Genomic DNA, 22,654 nt, shown 5'->3' on the forward strand with positions numbered 1-22,654 from the left:
TTGTCCACTTTTACACACTGTATTTTGTATAAAGTCCACTGTTTGCACAATCTGTTCTGTTTTCAGTTCACAAGCTGTATATCTTTTCAAGCTTTTAAGCTTTGAAATAGTGTATGATATTTTTTTAAATCTGATTATGTTCCTAATATTTGTTATTTGCATATAACTGCTTAGGCTGTTTTCCTAGTGTAATCATATTGTAAGCATAAAAATGCAATACAGTACATAAAATATGATTGCTTTGCATTACAAGTAATTACTGAAACTCCGCATTGGGGAAATCGTTCTGCTCGAAATTGGATAGCTTTAAGTGTATTAATATTTATTAGCAAGAATTATAAAGGGCTGATCAGTCTGCTGTTTTTAACATCTATATTATATTATTTCTTTAATATAACCAGAATGGTTTTAAGTATTTTATAAATTAATATTTTATTTTTACTCATAGCACATTTGTAAAATGCAAGTGGACTGGCCATGTTTATTTAAAAAAAAATTAAATACATATTACTGTAACTACCTGCTGCTGTGGCTCCATGCACTTACAGATAGATAAAAAGGAGTAATGTTTTAAAAATTTAATAACAAAGTAATTTATGTAGTCCCGGAAATATATTTTAAATATACTTATGTCAAGACTTTGTAAAAGGTTGAAACATAATTGTGGTGAACTGCTGGATTAGCCCGGGCATTGTGTATCCGTTGGTAATGAGATTATCTTAGTCTGTAAAATAATTTCCAGCCAGCAGTTTGTGGAATCTGAGATGAAGCTGGAGCTCTGAATTGCCCCTGTGTCTCTGCCTGAATCAGCAAGGGCACTGCAGAAATTGCACTGATGGTCTTTCACAGTGCTGTCAATTAAAGCAGTATGACTGAGTCAGGAAAGGTGGATCTCAGTGCGCTTAATTTCAGAATTATAGAGGACAGATTACACAACATACCCGGTTGATCAATAATCTCAACAAGGGTAGTTTTATTTGCACAATATATATAGAAATAAAATATTTAGGAATATAGGGTATTCATGTTGATTTTTTGCTTTAAAATAGTTCTTGTAAATTTCTAGTAATATTATCCATGCAATTCTGCTTACTGTACATATGCATTTCTGTATGTGTATAGCCTACTCTAGTAAAACAAACTTTGACTGGGGTGTTCTGTTGTGAGCACAGCAGACACAAACCAAGCTGGATCAAGTAGCTTGGCTTACAGGGACACTTTTTGGGAGTTTGGCACCATGCCGGATTTGACACAGATGCTCATACAGAGGGCTGATGTCTATATTGCTGATTCAAAATGATTGTGGGCAATTAATTATGTTTTGTTATTTTACTTCTCTATTTCTCCATCATATGCTTTATTTAAAATTTGCTCATTGCAGCACAGGCTTCCATTTTTCCCAGCCACTACTGAGTCCAGAAAAAAAACATTCTAAACAGTATTTTCCTTCTGTACGCATGTAAGTGTATATCGGGTTTGAGGCATGCCAGTATTCAATGTCTGAGATTTTTCACCAAGGTGTCCAGACTTCTCCTCTTAATACAATCAATCAGCTGCCCCTGTACCTGTAGTTTTTTTTATAAATGCCAGATAATTTAATCATTTTCTTTACTATTATACTGCTATCAGCAGTACTGAAGGCAATAATTATACAAATAGGTTGTTTTTGTTGTTGTTGCAGCGCCCAGACTCTGTCCTGTCATCCACTGACCCCAGTGTGCTGCCTTTGCTGGATTCTGTACTACTGAATGATACTGGGGCGCCTTTAGTGCCTGTGGCCCCACATTCCTCACCTCCAGACCAGGAAGAGGGTTCATCTCCACGCGCCCCCACTCCTCAGATTGACCACCCCCCTCGTCTTCAGCTCACGGTGAGACCCCCCCTGGCAACAGGGCACCTTCCTGCTTGCGCGCGCGAGTACATAGGTGGTGAGGTAAGGTACAAGCATGCACTGGGACAGACTGACTTCGGGCTGTTTGAGAAATCTGTCTGTCAGTTTTATTCTCATTCACACAGCAGGCGATGGTGAGAAGCATGCACACTGCAGTGCTTAAGAGCATGTACAGCGCTGTACCTGTTTTTGGAAGAATTTCATATAAAACGTATTACCATATGTTGTGCCTAAATAGTTATTGTGATTTTGACTGAGGTATAACCTAAATTAAAACATCCCAATCTAATTTACATAATGCATTCTCATTCTTTTGTCGTTATTGGTAACAATAAGTGACCATTTAGCTTTTCATTGTGTTAGTATTTAAAAATGTTCTGAATAACACATAGGAAGCCACTTACTGTTTTCTGTATAATTCCTTTTTCAGTTTTCAGCAGTTCATAATAATACGTTTTAGTATTCAGGGGGTGGCATGGAGGTGCAGGTTAAACACTCCTGGCACACAGTGCTGGGGTGTGGTGCCATGGGCTCACATCCTGAATGGAGTTTCCCATTTTCGTGCGGGTTTCCTCCTGGTTAAAGGATTTTTCCTTCAGCAGTCCAGAGACCTACTAGTGGGTTAACTGGCTTTGGGAAAACTTGGCCCAGGAGTGAGTGTGTCTGTGTCTCTGTGTACCCTGTGCTGGTCTGGCATCCTGTTCAGGGTGTTTGCTGCCTTGCACCATGTTGATTACTGGAATAGGCTTCGGCTCCCCATTCTCTATCCATTACATAAAGCGGATAGAAAATCAATGGATGGATCAGTTTGAATTCTCTTTTTAGTATGCTGAAATACCACATCCAAGCCATGATTTGTAAATACACAGTCACATACAATTCTCTTGATATAGTTTTCCTATTCTAACTGCTGAAATATTAATATTAATATCTATACAGACCCTTGAATGTTCACATGGCAGAACCTTAAAAATGGAAAATGATCGATATCAACTGTAAATACAATTTTTATAATATAAGGCACCTCCATATGGTATTGATTTTTTTACCACAAACCCAGAAAAGAGTTTGATTGTGTCTTTTTCTACTGGGACAGAACAATCTGAAGCCAGCACAGTAGGGCAGATGCTGCCCAATAATTATTTTGATTGGCAAGAGCAAGAAATTACTCAGGAAATAAAAAAAGAATGTGATTAATGCTGTTCCATGTAGATCTTCTTTGTTTGTCTATTAGCAATATCCGATATAAGTGCACTGCTTTCAATATACCTTTAAATACATTGCTAACCTGCAACCATATAAATAACAGAATACTGTGATCTGTTAATCTGCCTTTGAATGTGATTCTTGTCTTAGACAAAGGACTGTTTTGAATGCATTTTTCCTAATGGAAGTAAAAGTGCATCTTTCAAACGGACTGCAACATGTCTTCTTACATCCACATCCTATATAACGATGTGATTGACATTAGTCAGAGATTTTCTTTGTTAACTCACTCCTTCTGCTGTATTGTGCTTTGGAGGCTGGAATTATTGATCATTATTTTTGTCACTAATTGTGATGAGCTCCCAGCCTCTTAAAACAAATACCAAGGCTGGGTAGATTGCCCAGCCCTAAGGAAATAAGTGTCTGGACAGCCTAAGCAGACTGAGTGTTTAGTCACACGATTTCTGAAATCCCTGCATGATTTTCCTTAGAATTGTATTGATCCCTGAAGATATGCCTGTGAGACTATCTAGTCTGCAATTGTGTCATATCACTAGAATCTAGTTTCCTTTTCTTAACTGTAGACCAATGAAACACTGTTTGGTTCTGTGTTAAATGAAGATGTACAGTATACAGTATATACACTTTACATTTGTAGTATTGACCACAGATATGTACCCAAAAAGACCGAATCTGTGTGTTTTAAACAATAAAAAGAGCTTAATTGCTAAACCTGCGGAAAAAGTGTTTGTTTATAGTGACACCAAGTGGACAAATCTAGAATATATTACTGTTGAAGCAATAGAGCAGTTCATAATGAAGGTTCACATTTCAATAGCAAAATAGTTTTGGATTACACGTACACATTAATAAAGTATATTATTTATGTGCTTATTAGATGTTAATGGTATTATTTTACCATCAAATTAAACTTTAAGTATCTCCTTTAAAAAAATATATAGTCAGATTGCATTGCAGAAACATCCTAAAAAGGTTTATGATTAATCAGGCAAAGGATTAGAAAAAATAATCACACAAATATTTCCCCTTTAAAATTGTCTTTTAAGATTTCTTGCCTATGGCCTGTCAGTGACCAGATAAAGATGCATTTCACTGCACTGGTCATAAAATCCGTCTGCGAAGAGTACAGTGTTCATAGGAGTATTCAGTCTCTTCACTGTGTTTTAACAAAGCACAAAGACCTGGATTAAAGAGAAGCAGAAATCTTTGGAATGGAGAACAAGATAAGATATAAGATATGGACTTCACATCTTTGCAGTATTGGTTGTCTAGGAAGTCCAAACTGGCTGGATTCTCTCAAACTCAGATTTGATTTTCCTTCTTCCCTCGTCTAGAGTCCTCGGGTGCATATTTCAGACACATTCGACATACACTGTATTTCTTTTCTTCACCCAGGAGGCCTGGCAGTTAATAAGATTAGTGTTTTGTTGTCTTTCTTGTAAAGGAAATGTCATATTCTTTCACTGCTTTGCTGTGCACCTGGATTGAAAAGGTTTGCGGGTGGAGAGATGCAGCTCTGTCTCTCACAGCTGACAGAAATTAAGGGATGTGCAGAGCTGACAGCATGGCAGCACTTATTGACCACAGCTCCTGCTCTGACAAGCAGAGGTGCAGAAAGCCAGGCATTGAAATGGCTGATCAGCAGGAACTAGGAAGCTTGTCAAGAATGGGGGTAAATGGATGGAGCAAAATACAGGCATATCTTTGAGAAATATTTTACTTTATAAAAGATTCAGTGGAATAAACCAACATTTCTTAAATTGTAAATGTATTTTCAAACAAATGCTACAGTTGCTTTAAGAATCACTTGCAGCCAGGTTTAAGCCTTTTTGCTTAACTTTACCAAGGGTGCCAACAATTTTAGAGATTACAACATTATTATTCAAAATAGTTTGATTAGCCTCATTTCATTAGTAAACTTATTTACAGTATGTTCTTATTATAATGAATTCTAAGGGAATCATGTTCTATATTTTAAATTACATGTATTATGACAGTTCTGTTTTTTTTCTCATAAGTATTGGCAAGCCAGAATTGTCTGTGAAGTAGCATGAATAAAATCCACGTTGCACGGTATCAGGTGTAGCTTTGTTTTATGCTGTTAAATGATACTTATGAAAGAAGATAGCTGCAATTAAATATAGAGTATTCTCATTGGATAATAAAGTTTTTATTATTTCAGTAGAAAAATAAAGTAGTACTTTATTTGGGGGTACCATAAACAACTTGACCACTTTGTTGTTCATTCAGGTATTGTCCTGGGTTTTCCCCAGCATACTGTATGTCACAAGGTTCTGATTCGTTAGTCTTCCAACTTTATTATATGGAAAATATTATTGTCAGCCCCTAATAGGGTTACTTTATTAACGTATGGCTTTGCCCTTAGGACTGTCAGCCAAAGACATGATCTCTCTAGTAAGCTTTTTGAGCCTTAGCAAGAGGTGCCCTTGTCCTGGAGCATCACAGTGAATTAAAGCTCAGGACATGAATGTGATACCATCCAACTTCCCACCCGCTGAAAGAGAGAGCAGAGCCTCATTAAATTTCTATTATCACATTTCTTCACGGCCTTTCAGTGGTGTCTTGTTTTCCACCTTCTTCTGTTTGTCTCTGATAAGGAAGGAAAGAGGCAATTAAGTCAGGACAGATTGGGGTTAGCGGGGATCTGCGGGCTCTCCTTGTGCACACAGGTCATCCAGCACTTATTTGAATGTGGCAGTGAGGGAGCTGTATCAGTCCGTAGCAGCCAGAGAAGAGCAGTATTGGGGAGATTTAAAGCCCTCTCTGCTGACTACCTCCCATTGTCTCCCTGCATCTTCCTTGGTCTCACCCCGGATGGAGATTAACTGTCTTTCAGTAACGCCATCGGACGGTTTAATTCAATTGTCTGCTCTGGACTCTATTAGGCTGCAATTAATGGAGTTGCAACCACTCCACTATCCTGGACACTGGAAATAACACGGTGCTGTTAAGCAGAATCTAGCCATCATCATCGAGAAGGGGATGTTCAAAAGACCGCTTTGTAGAATTGCTTGCAAGCCATATTCTAAATTTGTATTAAAGGTATTTTGCTTAGTTGGTTTCAAGGTACAAAATGTACTCTAATACACTTTATCTTTATCCACCTTTTTTCCTATCTTAATAAATCTAGGCCTGGGTATTAATGGTATGGGAAGTCTCCAAGGAAATCCAGGTTACTGTTGTTAGTGTTGTTGGTGGATCTGCAGCTGGCTTCCCTCTGGACTAGATTTCCGTGTATGGAAACTGTACTGTTGTTTGGTTATAACACGGTCTGGGTTGCTTGGTCACTAAATACTCCATGGCAGAGATAATAAGAGTAGGGGTATTAATCTCTTAGCTATATGTGACGGGTTCTGTACAGTCTGCCTTCCCTGAAGTTTCCCCTTAATTGGACTGATGAAGCAGTTTCGTACTTTTCTCCTCCTAATCTGCTGTGCAGTGAGATGCACTGTTTGCTGGTGCATAATGTCTGCCACACTTCGCCCAGGTGGTTGATGCATTTCAGAGACAGGCACACTGGAATTTTGTGCTTTTAGTCCATAATTTCATTAATCTACGCACATTGCCTTAGATTTCTCTAGTTTCTGTTTATGGATTCGTCTATCATTTTGAACTTTATCATGGAAGTCTTAACATACTGTACTCTAGCATCTCTGAAATTTTGCATTTTTTGAAATTTTTGTTGTATCCTTAATTCTTGGTGTACGCTTTTTCCCTTACTAACATTTTATAACCCTTACTGACTAATATTATAAACTGACATTATTTGCGGTTGTCATGGCTGTGTTTCTTTCTCTCATCTCTTTTTTACTGCAAGAGGCATACGCTGAGCATTGCCTGATTCTTGTCCCTTTTGTGTTCTCTACAAAAACATTTTATTTCTGTGTTCCTCAAGGGAATATAAATATACAAATACTGAACATGGCTGATTAGATTTTGCCCTTTTGGGAAAAGTCTCCATTTCCAGTGAACAATGGTGTGGACAGCCCCGCCTCTTCTGTACAATAGTCAAGCCTTGCGCCGTCCCACAATCCACTGAACTGCTGCTTCATGCAGAGGTCATGACAACGGAATAATTAATCACCTATGTTGTAAGTACAGGGTGCTAAAGACTGTTTTCTGATTTAAATCCAATTCCTTGACATCTCTGACCAAAATCAGAACATGAATCAAATGCTGACTCCAGATAAGTAACATGCCTCCCTCCCCATGTCCATCAATCTTCTTGGCCTTCAGAACTGTTCTCTTCAAAGATAAAATGTGCAAAAAAAGACCTCCTTCATGTTTTCACTGCAGAGCACATTGTACCTGACTTGCCTGGATCCCCCTTCATACACAGGATGGATCAGCGTTTAAACATAACAATAAATCTAAAACTCTCAGTGCATGGAAGCTCTTTTCTGCCTACCTTATTAAAGGAATTTGGCAGAGGGAGTACTTCTGAAATACTTTTATTGTATCTAAATGCGATTTAAATAAATCTTAATATTGATTGAACCAGAATCTGAATGGTGGGGAGAGGACATCTGTCACATGACAGTCTCACGCAAAATTAACACATTCTTTGTATCCTGACTTATGCCTATGCCACACCTCCAGTATGATCAGATATTGCACTGCATATTTAAGTAGCAGAAAGCATAAATGTAAAAAGACAAGCAACTATTTAAATTCTATATGGTTTGCATTAATCTTTGATAGGGGTGATGAAAGCAGCAGATTAATGGCATCTCTGTCGGTGTTAAGCTGTTTTGCTTTCCTGTGACGCTGACCTGTTGTCACTCTCTAGAAGCCAGATGGAGCGTAAGTCAGGGTGTAAGACTGGTCTCTTGCAACTGTCCTTCAACTGGGGACAGCTCACGTCCTTGCTGCTCGCAGATGTGACAGCTCATGTGTTTTTGTACTGCTGACAGAGTTTAATTAAAATTATACAGTGACCAGACTGCTCTTCTACAGGGAGTCCAGTAATTCAATTATTGAGATGTCGTGTGACAAATCTAAAGTGAACAAAAGGGTGCAAATTCATTTAGAACATTTAATGGTATTTGGGAGCCCAATATTCATTTGACAATTGCAGTAGTATGTGATTTTAAGTCACAGTAGTTGCAGTTGATGAGTAATATTAACTCTCCTAAAAAGATCATGCATGTGTAGCAAATGAAACTAAGAGAGTAGAGATCTGTCTGAGTATTGTCTTGTGAAATGAGAAGCCTTATAAGCCCACATATCCAGAAGTATGCCATAGTTTCTAATCTCACTTGTATCAGCCTGAATGTGATAAGAGTTAGAAGAGTTGATCAGGAATTTGTACTGTATATTCGATCAAAAAATATCAGTTTAATCAATAGGATGGGAACTTTGCTAAGTGAAACATCTGGCTTTTTTGAGACGGTAATGCAGTTGATCTCTCATTTCTTCTGCATCAGTGAGACCAATGCAAAGTACTGCTTTATAATGTGTTTTATTTATTGATTGCATGTGATCCTAAGTGAAAAGTAAAGCTAACAATAGCATGAACAGAAATGAATGAATTTGAGAGGGATCAAAAAAATTGTGAAATGAAATACAAATAATCATGAGATCTGTTACTTGAAGCTTCCCCTGGCCCAGTAAGATGTCTGGGATTCTCTGTTTCTGATGAGTTTATCAAGCATTCTTGTGCATTAAATTCCATGCTTTCATCGGTTGTGTTTCCTGGTTACAGTCCTGTAATTTCAGAGTGCTGTTGAGCCTTGTTTTTGTGTACCATAAAACTAAATACGTAGAATCTTTCAGGAGTCTTTTCAGAAAAAAAAGTGAGGTATAATATTTGGACAATTGTCAATATAAAATCTGTTTCGCTGTTGTTGTTGACATTGACTTTTTTTTTCAGCACGTCCGGCACATTGTAAATCATCTCCAGATGTCCCATGTTCTGTAAGATTATTTTACAAACAACTGACCTTTAGCAGATTAAATGTAAAAAAATCAAATGTCTTAAACAGCAGGCTGCTTCATACTCCATTTAGAAAAAAAGCTTCACCTACTTAAATTCAGCGGGATCAGAAACCAGTGAAAGGACAATACTGCATTGAGCATGAGAAATATGATGCAATTTTGCAACAGAAGGATTCTGACATACTGTAGATATGAATACATACTAATTAAACATTTAAATAATAGTTATTTAACAATTAGCAAAACTATATATCGTTCTCTCCCATTGCTTTGCAAACACAGGAAATATTGGAAAAAAAGAGTCTGTTAAATTCTTCAAAAGACGGAACCCTAGCTATTATGAGAAGGGTATATCAATAATGAATAAAGTGTGAGTCTATGGAAGCTCTGAGCAACACCTTGAGCTAACAAGAGTGGAAGGAAGAGAAGCTATTTAATCTGCAACAGCATTAAATTTTAAAATACCTCCAAATGATCCTAGAGTGAAAGATATTAGATTTTTTTGCAGGCTAAAGATTTGATATGAGCTTTTTCATTGTTTATCTAAATTATTTCAGTACCCATACATATTGATGAAATGTTTTTCTGTAAAAATATTAGTTTTTCTGGGTTCAGTTTCTGTCTTCAGTTAAAAAAAAGAGAAAAAAAAGCTAATGGGAAAGCATGGAGATACATGTTTACATTTGAATCATTTATGAAGGAAGCTGTGAAAGAGTTATCCTTCCAGCTGTGTTGCCTTTTCCTTTAAGAATAATAATGAATATTATAGACCTGTTTTATGGGAATATATTTATATTCTTCCCATATTGTTTATTGATAATAAACGTAAGCAACACACAAGCACACAGGATATAGCCAGATGTTGAATTGTATTTTTAAATAATGATTATACGATAATTTCTACCTTACCTCCTTCCACCTGTGTCAGGGCCCAGAGGCAGGACTGAAATGTTTCTTTGCACCACATCAAGGTTACTCAATGAGGGTAACTGTGGATACAGTGAAGATTTATTAAGACATGAGCCGCCTTCTTAAGCCTTCTTCCTCAACCTTCACTGCCAGATGGGAGAGGAGCTGTCACCCCAACCAGCCTGCTCCCCCCCACATGTGCTCACACAGAGCACCCATTACCTGCATCTTCCATTAGCACGCTGACTGCTGCCCTCACACTGCGAATAAGAGAGGGGCTCCAGGGAGCAACCTCTGTCATGCAGGCTAATTGTGGCACTATGCAGCAGTAGACACTGCTGAATCACTTAACTTGAAAGAGCCCATTTACTCCATTTTGCTGGCTGTGCCGTGAATGTAGATAAGCCGGGACCACAGCTTCATTGGTGGCAGCGCTGTCTCTTCACAGACTGTGCTTAGGAAAGGGCAATGACATGTTCAATAGCTTTAGCAATCAAAAGTGCAAGCCTGGAAACACTTCTCATTCTGCGCCTTAAATAACAAGGCCTCTTTTTTTTTTAGCATTTTACACGTTATTTTTTATAAAAACCTCTCCTGTGAGAGGATAATTAGAACAGGTGAATACCGTACTTTCTACCATTTGGCTGGGGAGTTAACTGCAGAACAGACGATAAAAGAAGGTGTAAGTGTTCTATGCAGATTCCCCAGGCAATAATATTGCATCTAAATATAGGGTTTGTGTTGCAATACAACAGAACGGATATTTGTGTCATAACCGGAGCAGGTACAGGTGCTAAAAGGAATCCAGTAAATGATTCATTGCCAAAAGGAAAACCTTTTTCTCTTCTGAGCTTTTAAAAACAATCGACAGGACAAAATAAGTGAATAATTATGTAAGTATGATATTAAAATAAATCAGTCCATGCAGTTCTGATTAAGCTTTACAATAAATTCACAGAGAATATGAATCCAGAAAGACTTTTTCATACTGTCATTATGCTGTATTGTGTACTGCCCACATTAACATGGTGGCTAAGCTGCATGGCTATCTGATTTCAAGAACAGATGAAATAATAAAGCCTGACAAATTATTCCTTTTGTGAGTTTCTCCCTCAGTTTGTTAATGCAGCTACGTTCAGTTTCTAGTTTGATTGGTTAATATATCGCATGGGAAGGGGACCATAATCCTTTTAGTGGAGAAATCCATGTAGCAATGTACAGTTTTATTTATTTAGGTATTCACTCTCCATCTGAAATTCACTTTCCAGATAAACTGATTTGTATTGTAGATTATCAGATTATTAGACCCCCATCACCATCACCACTGCCACAAGGTTCCTGTATTTTGTCCAAATTGAGCTCTCAGCTGGCTACTTCCTCAAAGAAAAAGTCCGTGTTGCCATAGCAATCAGTGCCATTAGACTGCACTGGGATTTGCAAACGTTATGAACATTTACAAAAGACCACAAAACCAGTAGTAAAACAGGTTTCTCTTTTTCGTTCCCTCTTAGGGAAAAACAGATCTTTAAAAAAATTCATAATTGAATATATTATATGTTTTAATTGCAATGGATTTTTTGTTTTGATATGCAAATGAACATGACAGTAAACTCTGTTCAATTCAGTCTATTGTGAAGACAGTGTGCTGAACACGTTTAGTTTACTGATTTACACACTCAGTACAAAAGAAGTTTCCTTCCAGAAGAATATAAGATAATTATGTTCTGATTAACATAGAAGCATGTGTCCTCTCCATTAGAAAGATCCCAATCAGAGGGGTGACTATGAGGCACAATAATAGGTCCTGCCATAGATCTGTGCCCACATGAATCCCATTATAAGATGTAATAAGTCTAATAAAAACCTTGCAAGTACAGTAATTGCATTCTCCAGTAATTCCAACAGTCACGCTGCAGGAAAGAGCTCGAGAGGGTAAAGGGGCTAAGTGCTTGATCTAGGGAAATAGAATGAGTTTCTCCACACTGTGGTCCCTGAGAGCCATCTTGCAGAACAGCGAGGAGAAGGACCACAGGTCCACATGCATGAGTGTGTGGCTCATTTCACAACTTCTACTGCTACACCTCCCCAAAATACTGGAAGAGCACTGACAGACCACTAATGCTGACATCTGTATAGTTGATTGGTTCCTTCCACAGTAAAGAGCTTTGTCTTGATGTGAAGGGCACTATATTTATTAGTAGTAGTAAAAATAATATCGCACCACAGTGGTGATGGTGCTAGGCATGTGTATCTCCAAAAAAACATGTGTATGTTAATTTAGTGCTGACAAACAGCTTGTGAGCCCCGGAGGCTGGTCCATATTCTCCTATGCTTTATCCTAAAACTTAAGTAGATCTTCATGAAAGTCTTACTAAAACATGAAGATTAAAAGTATGAAACAAAGAAATAAGATGTATTTGGATTATTATTTAACAAAGGAATCAAATTACAAAAATTCCTGTCTGAATAAGTCTGTGATTCCTTAGATGCAGTAACTGGTGGCATTACCAATTCAACAGGATGTTTCCTGTAAAAGTTCTGTAAATCAGTCACTCACATTAGTTTTTCAGAAATTTGTCCCACTCTTCCTTGAAGATCTGTTTAATTTAGATTGCATTTGAGGACTTCCCTGAATGCCCCAGCTTGCATGCAATTTTTTTTCTCTATCCTTTCTGTTTTAGATCTGCTTGTATGATTAGGACTATTCTCTTGCTGCATGACCCACTTTCGCTGATATTCTTTTCCACGATTAGGATGGCCTGACATTCTCCTCCAACCTTTTCTGGTACAACAGTAAACTTATGGTTCCATCAATGATAGCAAGTTGTCTGGGTCCTGAGGCAGCAAAGCAGCCCCAAACCGTGATCCTTATCTAACCATGCTTGTCAGTCGGGATGAGGTTCTTCTTTTGGAAAGCAGTGTTTGGTTTTCACCACACAAAACGTTTCACATTGTGGTTGTTCAGCTTTTAACCCACAAGCACAAGCCAGCAAGAATGCTTCTAAAACAATCAAAACCACTGAAAAAAGCACTCGGAAATGTACCTTCTTCAATATTATATGTTGCTTAGGTAAATTTTCAAGTCAACTGCAAAACGCTTTAAAAATGGTATTTAAATGAGCATGCATTTCAGGACAGTGTAGGGTTTGGGTTACAAGAATCATTGCGTGTTGACTCCAGTTATACATCTAGTTGCACTTGAAATGAGAAAAATGAGTTTACCCAGTAGAACAGGTTTTCACATCACTTTTCATCTGACTAATTTTTGGAGTGCAGCTCCTGAGTAGTGCAACATGCAATTTGAGGACCCGAACGTCTTTGGAAAAAAAAGTTTAAGATACTGAAAGTTTTCATTACTCTAGCATGTGTTCCCAAAGCTGTTGAAGAAGCTCAAGGAATCCCTGACCTAATGAATACAGAGGCTGCTGTCAAGTTGGAGTATTAGAAATGTTCCTCTCGGCTCCTTGGCTGCTGAAGTTGCTATGGAGAGTTTCTGTTGTGGTAACAAGGGCGCAGATGGAACGGAGAACAATGGGATTTCTTCCTTCGTGCTTCTCCTCACAGTCCCCGCATGTGCAACGTTTTCAAAATTCTTCAGACAGGAATTCACCATAAACATCTTGCTAATGCAGGCTTCTGAAACAGCTGGTAACCCCACTACTCTGAAGGTAGGATGTGCTGTGCAACAGTGTGTTTACAGCAGTTAGGAAATCATTTCAACTGCTTGTTTAGTGGGATAGGCAGCGGCTGTGTGTTCTGAGTTGCTCTGTGTAATGCCTACTGTGTTGCATTTGTAGTAAAGGGAGCTTATCTTACTAACTCCTAGCAACCGGGTTCGCAGGCTGCTTGTGCAGGGAGTCTACTGGCTGAAATGAAATGGTTAGACTGTCATCATTGAAATTGAATTGGACTGAAACTGAGTTTGTCATGGGCTTCTAAGTAACAGGTTACAAACTAAATGGCTCGGTACTACAGGCCCCACACGACCACGGTGAGTACTGGAAAGTGAAGGCAATAATAAAACTAAAGCAATGTGATTTTGCTTTGTTTTGACAGTACTGTATAGAGGTATTGTAAATTAATTCAGATGTAGACTGGTGATGTACAAATGATGTAACTTTGACAAGATTACTAACTTAGCTTGCCTTTTGCACGATCACACGAGGTTTAATTTAACATGACAAAATTAAAAAACAATATTCTTATGTTTTCTTTTTTTTTCAGTTTAATAACTGTTCACACTGGCTGCTCTTTCATTTAACTAAATATGGAAAAAGAAAAAAAAAACAGCAGTATGTGTAGAGTGTGTTTCCTGTTTCTGAAATAAACACATAACCATAGGAGTCAATAGTTAAATTTAAGGAACAATGCATGCCACACCAAACCTAAGTATGTACTTTATTAACTTAATTTATTAAACAGAAAAACCTACTGTATCTCTGGTCCTGTTGCCATGTTTTAAGAATGTTCCTATGAATCTTACCTCCTCTCGGCCATTCCTTAATCACTTATACAAAGACAGTCATTATAAATGGTACAGTACATTGGGATTTTATTTGTAGCTTCCAGGAGACTTGATTTACTTTTACAGTGTATGAGTGTTAGTATGGCTCTTAACCAAGACTTTCTCCACAGCTCCAGAAAAACAGGCACAATCTCCCATCACACGATGCCCTCGCAGAGATTCTCCCTGAGTACGAGTTCCTCTTTAAGGCACCTGTTCCCTCCAAGGTTGGACCCAGTCATTCTGGACAGCACAATCCCCACACGCCTCCTGGACCAGCACAGACTGGTCAGCAGGGGCACCCAGACACAGACCTGTTAAACCAGACTTACAGGCCTGATTCTTCAGACAGGAGGTGAGCACCACTGCACCAAATGGCGTTGAAGTAGAAGGAACTGTAAGTACTGTATGTGGAATGTCATATAGCACTTTAAGGCACTGGTTTTCCACATAACAGGAAAGCAGTTGAAATGAAACTCTACAGCAAGCCCTAATGATTACTGAACTCTGGACAGCAAAAGGCCTGGTACCTAGTACTTCAGAGATTGGACTTTGAGACTGGGAGGAACAGGCATGGCTTTTCATTGCCATTCTGTATCTCATGAAGGTGAGGAAAATACTAACCCAAACACTACAGTTGAATCACGAGGGGAACAAAAAGTCCTGTACTAGTTTTCTTCAAAGGATCCATCTGCTTTGGCTTGATAAATTGAACCAGAGCTCACATGACGAGATTTCACAAAACAGACATTTTCCCAGGTATGCCTTGGGCGAGCATTGTTTTTCCAAACCATTTTATACTGCTGAAGTCATTGGGCTCAAGCTGAAGTGCATCTCAGTGTGAACAAACTGATCAATGAATGTGGTAGACTACAGAGGAATTCTCTTACCTGCCCAGGGGTGCTGTTGTACTGGGATGCACTGAATTGTCAAACAGCATACACGCTTCTTTTGAGTCTAAACAATAAGGCTTTGTTTTAAATTACAAAAGAATAATTAATATAAATGTTCAATTTATGTTTTGCTCTGCCTTGCAGAGGTTCACCCTGTTAATCTAGAAAAATATATGAGAATGGTTATAGAGACTAGCATTAGCAAGATAGAATGTAGGCATGAACACAGGCTTTTGAAGACAAATCATTTTCTGATAAATTGTTATATTACATTTACCAACAAAACAGAGTAACGTTACATTTGCTAGTTAGGCCGAAAGGTCTCATCTCAATTAGAACCTTTCTTATGTTCCTAACAAATTTTTTAATTTAGGTTCACATTTTATGGAAAGATGATTATAAAGTGATTTTGCTCTACATGTGTCTGACTTACCGGACTAGTCCAGGGTCAAAAGTAAATGTTTAAAATGTTTTTTTTTCTTTAATTGAAACAAAATTAAAAAGGGTGGGATAAGTCTAGTAACTCACCGATTCAAAAACTTGTGGTCTTCTTCCGTCTGATTATTCAAAATGCTTTAAAAAAAATTACACTTGCAAATCCACATCAGCCTTTTGCATGAGGCCATCGTTGTCTAAAAGCCCGTATGAGACCTATATAATGACATTCAGCTCTGTCGTGGATGTTTATTGTCTTTCTCTAAGGCCTGGTGTACCTGGGATTGAAGACAACAGCCATGCAGCAGACGTTACTGCACACGAAGCCAGGGTGAGTGCAGTGTGATCAAGAGAGAGAACAGTTCCCATCACATGCAGTTGCTCATGACTGCTTTTCACAAGGCCAGAATTATTGGTGCTCTTGTTTTTACGGCTGATGATGTAGAGTGGCACATGGTGTTAAAAAGTTAAAGCACGTCTACAGTACATACAGTAGGAAATCAAATCACATTGCACATGAGCGTGGCAGCTGAACCCTGCGGTGATGTTTCTTGGTGCAGCCTAGTGGTCGGACAGTCCCGTTGTGATACTGGAGGAGTAGACAACAGGGGGCAAACTCCCTTTTGGTGCCTGATGGTTCTGTGGCTTTTACGATGGAGTTGATCGTTCAAATGAAATCGGAGAAGGGGGTTTGTTGGGGTCTTGTCTGAGCTCCTATAGGGACCAGCTTCTCTTGAATCTCTTGATTCCCTCTCACACGGGAGGAAATTGTTCAGGTCTCATTGTATTGATTCTTGCTGTACTTTGAAAAGCAGACTGCCATGTCCTCATTCCTCCTCAGAAATGTCAGCCTGTGTATGCACCGGTTGATTTGCACAGGCTGATTATGCAGCCGATTTCTAAAGTTTAAATGTCAATGAGAATGCCTGTGGCGGCAAGGGGTGTTATTAATCCCTTTGAAAAGCATGTCACATTACAGCGCCCACACCGGCGTGGCCAAGACACTGAGGGGATTAGAACGTGCTGGAAATGCCACAAGTAATTTCCTCTTTGTAACCAATCTGATAGAAGAACGAGCACTAGAACTAAAATAAATGAAAGCTTTTGACAATTCTTTGACATTAAACTTGAAAGTCTCATGAGATGTAAATCATAAAACAGAGATACAGTATATAAATGACGATATGCCATTGCTTTCTTCATTAGCCCAGCTTTTGTAGGTTAAGTAGCATCCAAACAGCCAGGCATTTCATTAATCTAACTGAACTGTCAAAACATTTTGGAAAGTTTCTCACAAATGTGCCCACATTTTGTTGTAATTGGTGGTGTATCTACTTATGAAAAGTTTCTCTTCTTATTCCATAGTGAAATCTGTGGGATACAGATACTAATGTCTGAAGAAACTACTTCTGTGTTTGATTTTGGAGAGGCTGGTGGCCAGTGTAGTGTTTTCTGATTTTGCTGTTGTGGTGATTTGTTTCTCTTCTACAGCATATTTGGTTACTACTGACAAAAACATGTTGTGATAAATTCACAATTATATAAAAAAATCAGTAAATTGGTAGAAAGGGAAAACACGGGCTTCTGATGTGCACAGACAGCAAAGGTATTCTGGATAAGGTGCATTTCATATTGATAGGTATTTAAGCATACTGTACATGAGCATTGGAATCAACAGAATTTATTGCACTTTTAATGGAGCTCTGTGAATTGAATTGTGACAAAACAGAAAAAGATACTTTCACACACCCCACACTCCCCCATCACACAAAAACTTGTACTCACAGCAGTGTGCTCTCATTAAAGCCACTTGCCATCTGTGTTTGGATGTGTCTTGGAGTGCCAGTAAAAGCAGTTACTGCTCTCTGTATTAAAATTCACAACATTCAGACCTGAAGCCTGGTTTTTGGCTCAGATGACTGAGATTTCCTTGGTCTCAGCAGAAATTTCCTCACTCCTGCCTCTTTCCTTTCTGCAGCTGAGACTCAGTCTTCTATCTCATCTGCAGTCTTAATTGTCAAGCTTCAACTGCATTTCAATTAGGCACCCAATTTCCTATGGAGTCACTCGGGGGCTGCCCTACCCTTGTGGGCTGAATCAGAACCTCCAAATGACTGGTCCTGTCCACCTGCCTCACTAAGAGCTTTGCATGTTACAAGTAAAGATAGTAGGTTCTCCAACCTGATAAGGGTTGCTGGTCCACTGACACAATGCTACACAAAGCCTGCTTGTTGCTACACAACATACAAGGGAGTACAAAGGCATATGTTATGTAGAGCAGTGTGAAGATCAATGCTCTGCAGTACTGTATTCTTATCTACTTTTGTCGATGAATAGTGCTTTGCTTCCATCCGGTGTTAATCCCTTTAAATCGCTGGCCATCTCCAGTCTTACTCCAGACCTCTCCAGACACTGACTTTGATAACCTTCTGTACTGTGTATTTATGGCGCTAATTTACAGCTTCCTTTTTTGTATGAAATGTATCATTTTCTTGGTCTGTATCCATATCATTTGATTTTAATTCTGCAGTTCAGAATTGAATTAAAAATTACTGTGTAGAAATAAAAAGCCTCTTCTTTGAGCTCTTTACTTAAACAGTATATTATGATTTTACACTGTGAGAAAAACATGTGTTTCCCATGCTATATATAAATGACAGTAACCCTAGAATGCTCAGGTGATTTCTTTATATGTAAAAACACAATCATCTGAGCAGGAAGAAACTAAGTGATTCTTTTATGGTAAAGTTACTTTTGATGTCCGCGCCACTGACAGGAAGGTTGTTTTCCTAAACCTTTTTAAATTCAATTCACATAGCGTAAATCATAACAGCACACACCTCCAGTCCAAGGTTATTTGACAATACCCTGGTGTATTATATGGTTGCTTTCAGAGGGCAGCTTTAGAGCTCTTTGTGAATCAGATTTTGAAAGGCGAACAACACTCACTATCACAAATCCCCGTATCACCCCAGTTTATGAGGATACCCAGAGGCGCAACAGAGCGGTTATCTGCTTTCTTAGTGTCCCAGTGTCGTGTGGTGATTACATTGTACACCCGGCCAAAGCTAATCGATTTAAGGGATTCCTTGAGTACTGTATTAAACAGAATCTACCTCTGCCGTAACTTCTTCCTGGACTAATTATTCTTCTGCAAAACCGATGAGAGGAGATGAGGAGAAATGAATATTAATAATACAGGGATTGATCAGTGTGACAAATTTCTCTGACAAATACTGCCTAGACCAAAGCGAGCCTTTTAATCCTGCAGTGCTTTGTCACAGGCATACTTTAGGGATGATGCTTTTCCCCTGGTTTCAAAAGGCCAGACGTGACACCTCTTTGCAATACGAGCTATGGTGTCACCTTGTGGTGGAGACCTGAAATAAAATGTGGTCTTGTTCCATGGAGAACTCAGTGAAGTGCTTGGACTTTCTGAATTTCAGTGTTTCATGTTTTAAAACTTTTATTCTTATCTGTCGCTCTCCTTAAATAAAACTGGCACCACAACATTTGACTTCTGTAAAAGATTTAGTCAGAACCTTCTTGCACCACATTGCCAGTCTTGTTTGAAATTGTTATAAGAACTGTGTTTCAGTCTTACATGAATACTTCTATATTATAGGTCAATTAAAAATATAAAACATGAATAATGCAATATAGTATGCCAGCAGTTTGGAATTTACAGACTCATTTATTTATTCTTAATGGTTGCTTAAATTGCAATAAAAATACAAAAATCCACAAGGGTTTTTAATATTTAAATAATACTGTTTATGTTTAACCATGCTGTAAGATGTCCATATTATCATTAGTTACCAATGTAGAAAAATTTGAAACTAGAAATTGAGTGCTTGAACTTCAAGAAGAACCTGAAATTAGATACCTGTCTGTAAAGTTTATTAGTTACATTTCAGCTAAATGCCTACTACTATGCCGTGCACAAAGCAAACGTTTGCTCAGCACAAAACTAGAAATGAGGAAGAAGGCTCTGAAATAAGTGGTATTCTACAGCATAGGGATGGAGAGGCTGTTTTTCAGTTGCCCGGTGAAACGCTGAAGGTTTTTGAAGAGCTGGAAGAACAAGGATCCCCTGACAATCAAGATCAATTAAACCTAACAAAACATATAACCCGCGTTAAGGTCATTGTACCTTAGGCGTAATGAAGATCTTTTACCCTACAGATATTCCTGTTGCTAGTGCTAAAAGAAGATCCAGGACATGTTATTAAACTTGTTGGGCAGTTTATGTCACGGTACATGGTAAGCTGGGGAGCTGTGTTACTCTGCTGGGGTGTTTATACTGTGGTGTAGCAGAAGCAGAGTTGCAATGAATCTCTTATCTCCTGAAGTAAAAAAAAGTCATCGTTCTCCATATATCACCTCAAGGCCCGGTTGAAGGCCTCTGTTCTGGCAGGGAGGGTTTTCTCTATTCTACAACCTAGAGAGGCTTCAAGGCTGCAGCTGCTCCAGCTGTGGAAAAGACTCTTACGTGAGGTTTCCCACTGTCACACCCAGCCGTTGAGAGAGTTCACAGACTGTGAGAGATGTTGCTAAATGTGTATTTTGTCAAACTGACCTTGACTCAAAAGATGTCTTCCTGCAAGGCCAAGTCTGATTCAGGGCCTTAGCTGTTCGTGAGATCGCCACTAATAAACTGTGCAACATGGCAGAATGCACTAAAGAACAATGCAACAGGGAAGCCTTTTCACCCAGGCCCATAAGAACATGGGAGAAGGTTACAAATGAGGGGAGGGCTTTTAGCCCATCTAGCCTGTTTTGGTAAAAACCATTCTGGTCCATGTCAGCATGAACAGCTCAACACACTCACCAATTACGGCTCAGACATGCAAGGCAAAATAAAAATATAGCAGCGTGCTAATAGCTATAAAATACCAGAGCTTCACTGTGAACGTACTGCACAGTCAGGCTCTGTGTGAAAATATGACTGCCATTAAAACACCCATACTTGTACTTTAAAGTAAATCTAAGTTTATTATCAAGTATTAATTGTTGTTTTTAATGTCATTGGTATGACCGATGCCTTCACAGAAAGCTAGAAAGCTAGAAAGCTCCCAGTCATTTCTGTAACCTACTATACACACCTCTTTTAATTCAACTAGTTCAGGGCAGTGTAAAGGGTGTTGGGTCAAGTAATGGTGTTTGTCTAATAGTTTATGGACATTTTAAGTTGGTGTTTCTTTTTTCTCAACTAACCACTTTGGAAAAATGGAAAGCCTCCGCTGGGAGCTGACGGGTACAATCCTGTGTTCGCCAGGAGGTGGAGAACTACCGCACAGCCATGCGGAAGATGGCAGAAGACATCATTGCCCTCCGGAAGAAGGTGGGAGGCCTGGAGTCGGACAACAGCCAGCTGCGCAGTGAGCTGAGTCTGCACCAGGACCTGGGCCGGACCCTGCTGGACGACACTGACATCGACGTCATGACCAAGGCTGAGATAGCTGACCGACTCGGTACCTTCTTCCCATCATGCTGACCTCGATCTGATTTCACCCAAGTCTGGAGGTTGTTCTTGATGGCTCCCTAACTTTCTAGCTGAGCCAGAAGTTCTGTTTGAATGTTAAACTGTAAAGATGTCTTATTTATTTTTTTACATTTACTTGTTAGAAAAGAAGAGCTTCAGATAGAAACATACCCACTGCTAATGCATGCCGGTTGCGAATGCACTGCTGTTTGTGCCACCTTCAGATAAGGCAGCTCATTTTGGTCGGAGTGGGGTATGATAAGCAGTGCTGCAATGAATCTCTTATCTCCTGAAGGACAGAACCTGACCTCGAAAAGCAGCCCTTTGCCGAAAGGACTTCTACCAGAATGTGTTCATCAAAGAGCTCAAAGATTGCTTGGTTAATTTATTTTGTGAGAAATATATTTTTTATTTCTGGAAGTTTTAATGAATCTGTAGAAGTTTTCTTTCTCTATTACAAAATCAGCATCTCTCAAAGTGATTGGATTTAATGGCCTTCTGAACGGTAGAACACCACGGTTTTATCCTGGAGTTTTGTTTCTGTCTCATGTGAGCTTGCAATCCAACATTGCAGGGAAGCAGGCTGTGGTGACAAGTGTGTTCATAAATTCTTTAAATGTAAATGCTTCCAGGTGGATATTGATTGCAAGATGTACTGTACTTTGGCTAACAGACAGTAGTTTCTTTGATTAAAGTAGCAATTGAAATTGTATGATTAGGGATAGGTCCAAGTGGACACTATGTAAATTAAAATATCCCAGCCCTGTCTATGTAGAATGTACAGTATGTCCAGCATTTTTCCTAATGGTGATTGCATATCATTTTAGAAGTGTCCCTCAGTTATCTCAGTACGTCTTACCTTGTACTTTATTGCAGCATCACTAAAATTCAAGCTGGCAAGTGAGACAGCTGAAGTAACAACCCTCAAGGACAAAATCCAACAGCTACAGAATGAGTTGATAAGAGTAAGCACCCCCCACTACTTAAGAATTACAGACTGACTGTAAACTCAGTTTTACATGTGAGTCACGGGACAGAACTCAGAAATGTTCTTCTCAAATTATAATTAGAAGTGGGTTTATATTAATGCATGCCCAGTTCCGTTTAATGCAGTTGTGGTTTTGTTTTCTGCCACACTGTTATGAGGTATCCCATACATTCCTTTCACCTTCGTAAATTCTGACAGATTTTGTAAAACAGTAGTTCTTATTTGAGCATCAAGGAACTGTTTGTGCTAACAGCATTTGTAACGTTCTCACCATGTATAATAAACAGGTTTAAAATATCTCTGCCATTTCAGAAATCAGCCTGTACTTCCCTACAGCACTGTCCTCAGCCTCTCTTCTGGTCTT

General features: G+C 38.8%; 1 protein-coding gene across 2 annotated transcripts in view; it reads left to right on the forward strand.

Annotated features, from left to right (window-relative positions):
• Positions 1–22,654, forward strand: part of ccdc33 (coiled-coil domain containing 33) — a 99,110-nt gene that overhangs the window by 71,511 nt on the left and 4,945 nt on the right. For both annotated transcript variants that reach the window (XM_069190741.1, XM_069190740.1), the window contains exons 14-18: positions 1,682–1,870; positions 14,621–14,844; positions 16,085–16,148; positions 21,096–21,291; positions 22,179–22,267. In XM_069190741.1, coding sequence (XP_069046842.1) covers positions 1,682–1,870; positions 14,621–14,844; positions 16,085–16,148; positions 21,096–21,291; positions 22,179–22,267 — 762 coding nt within the window. The remainder of the gene's footprint in view (positions 1–1,681; positions 1,871–14,620; positions 14,845–16,084; positions 16,149–21,095; positions 21,292–22,178; positions 22,268–22,654) is intronic.

The sequence above is a fragment of the Lepisosteus oculatus genome, chromosome 5, assembly GCF_040954835.1.
Source record: "Lepisosteus oculatus isolate fLepOcu1 chromosome 5, fLepOcu1.hap2, whole genome shotgun sequence".
Taxonomy (NCBI): domain Eukaryota; kingdom Metazoa; phylum Chordata; class Actinopteri; order Semionotiformes; family Lepisosteidae; genus Lepisosteus; species Lepisosteus oculatus.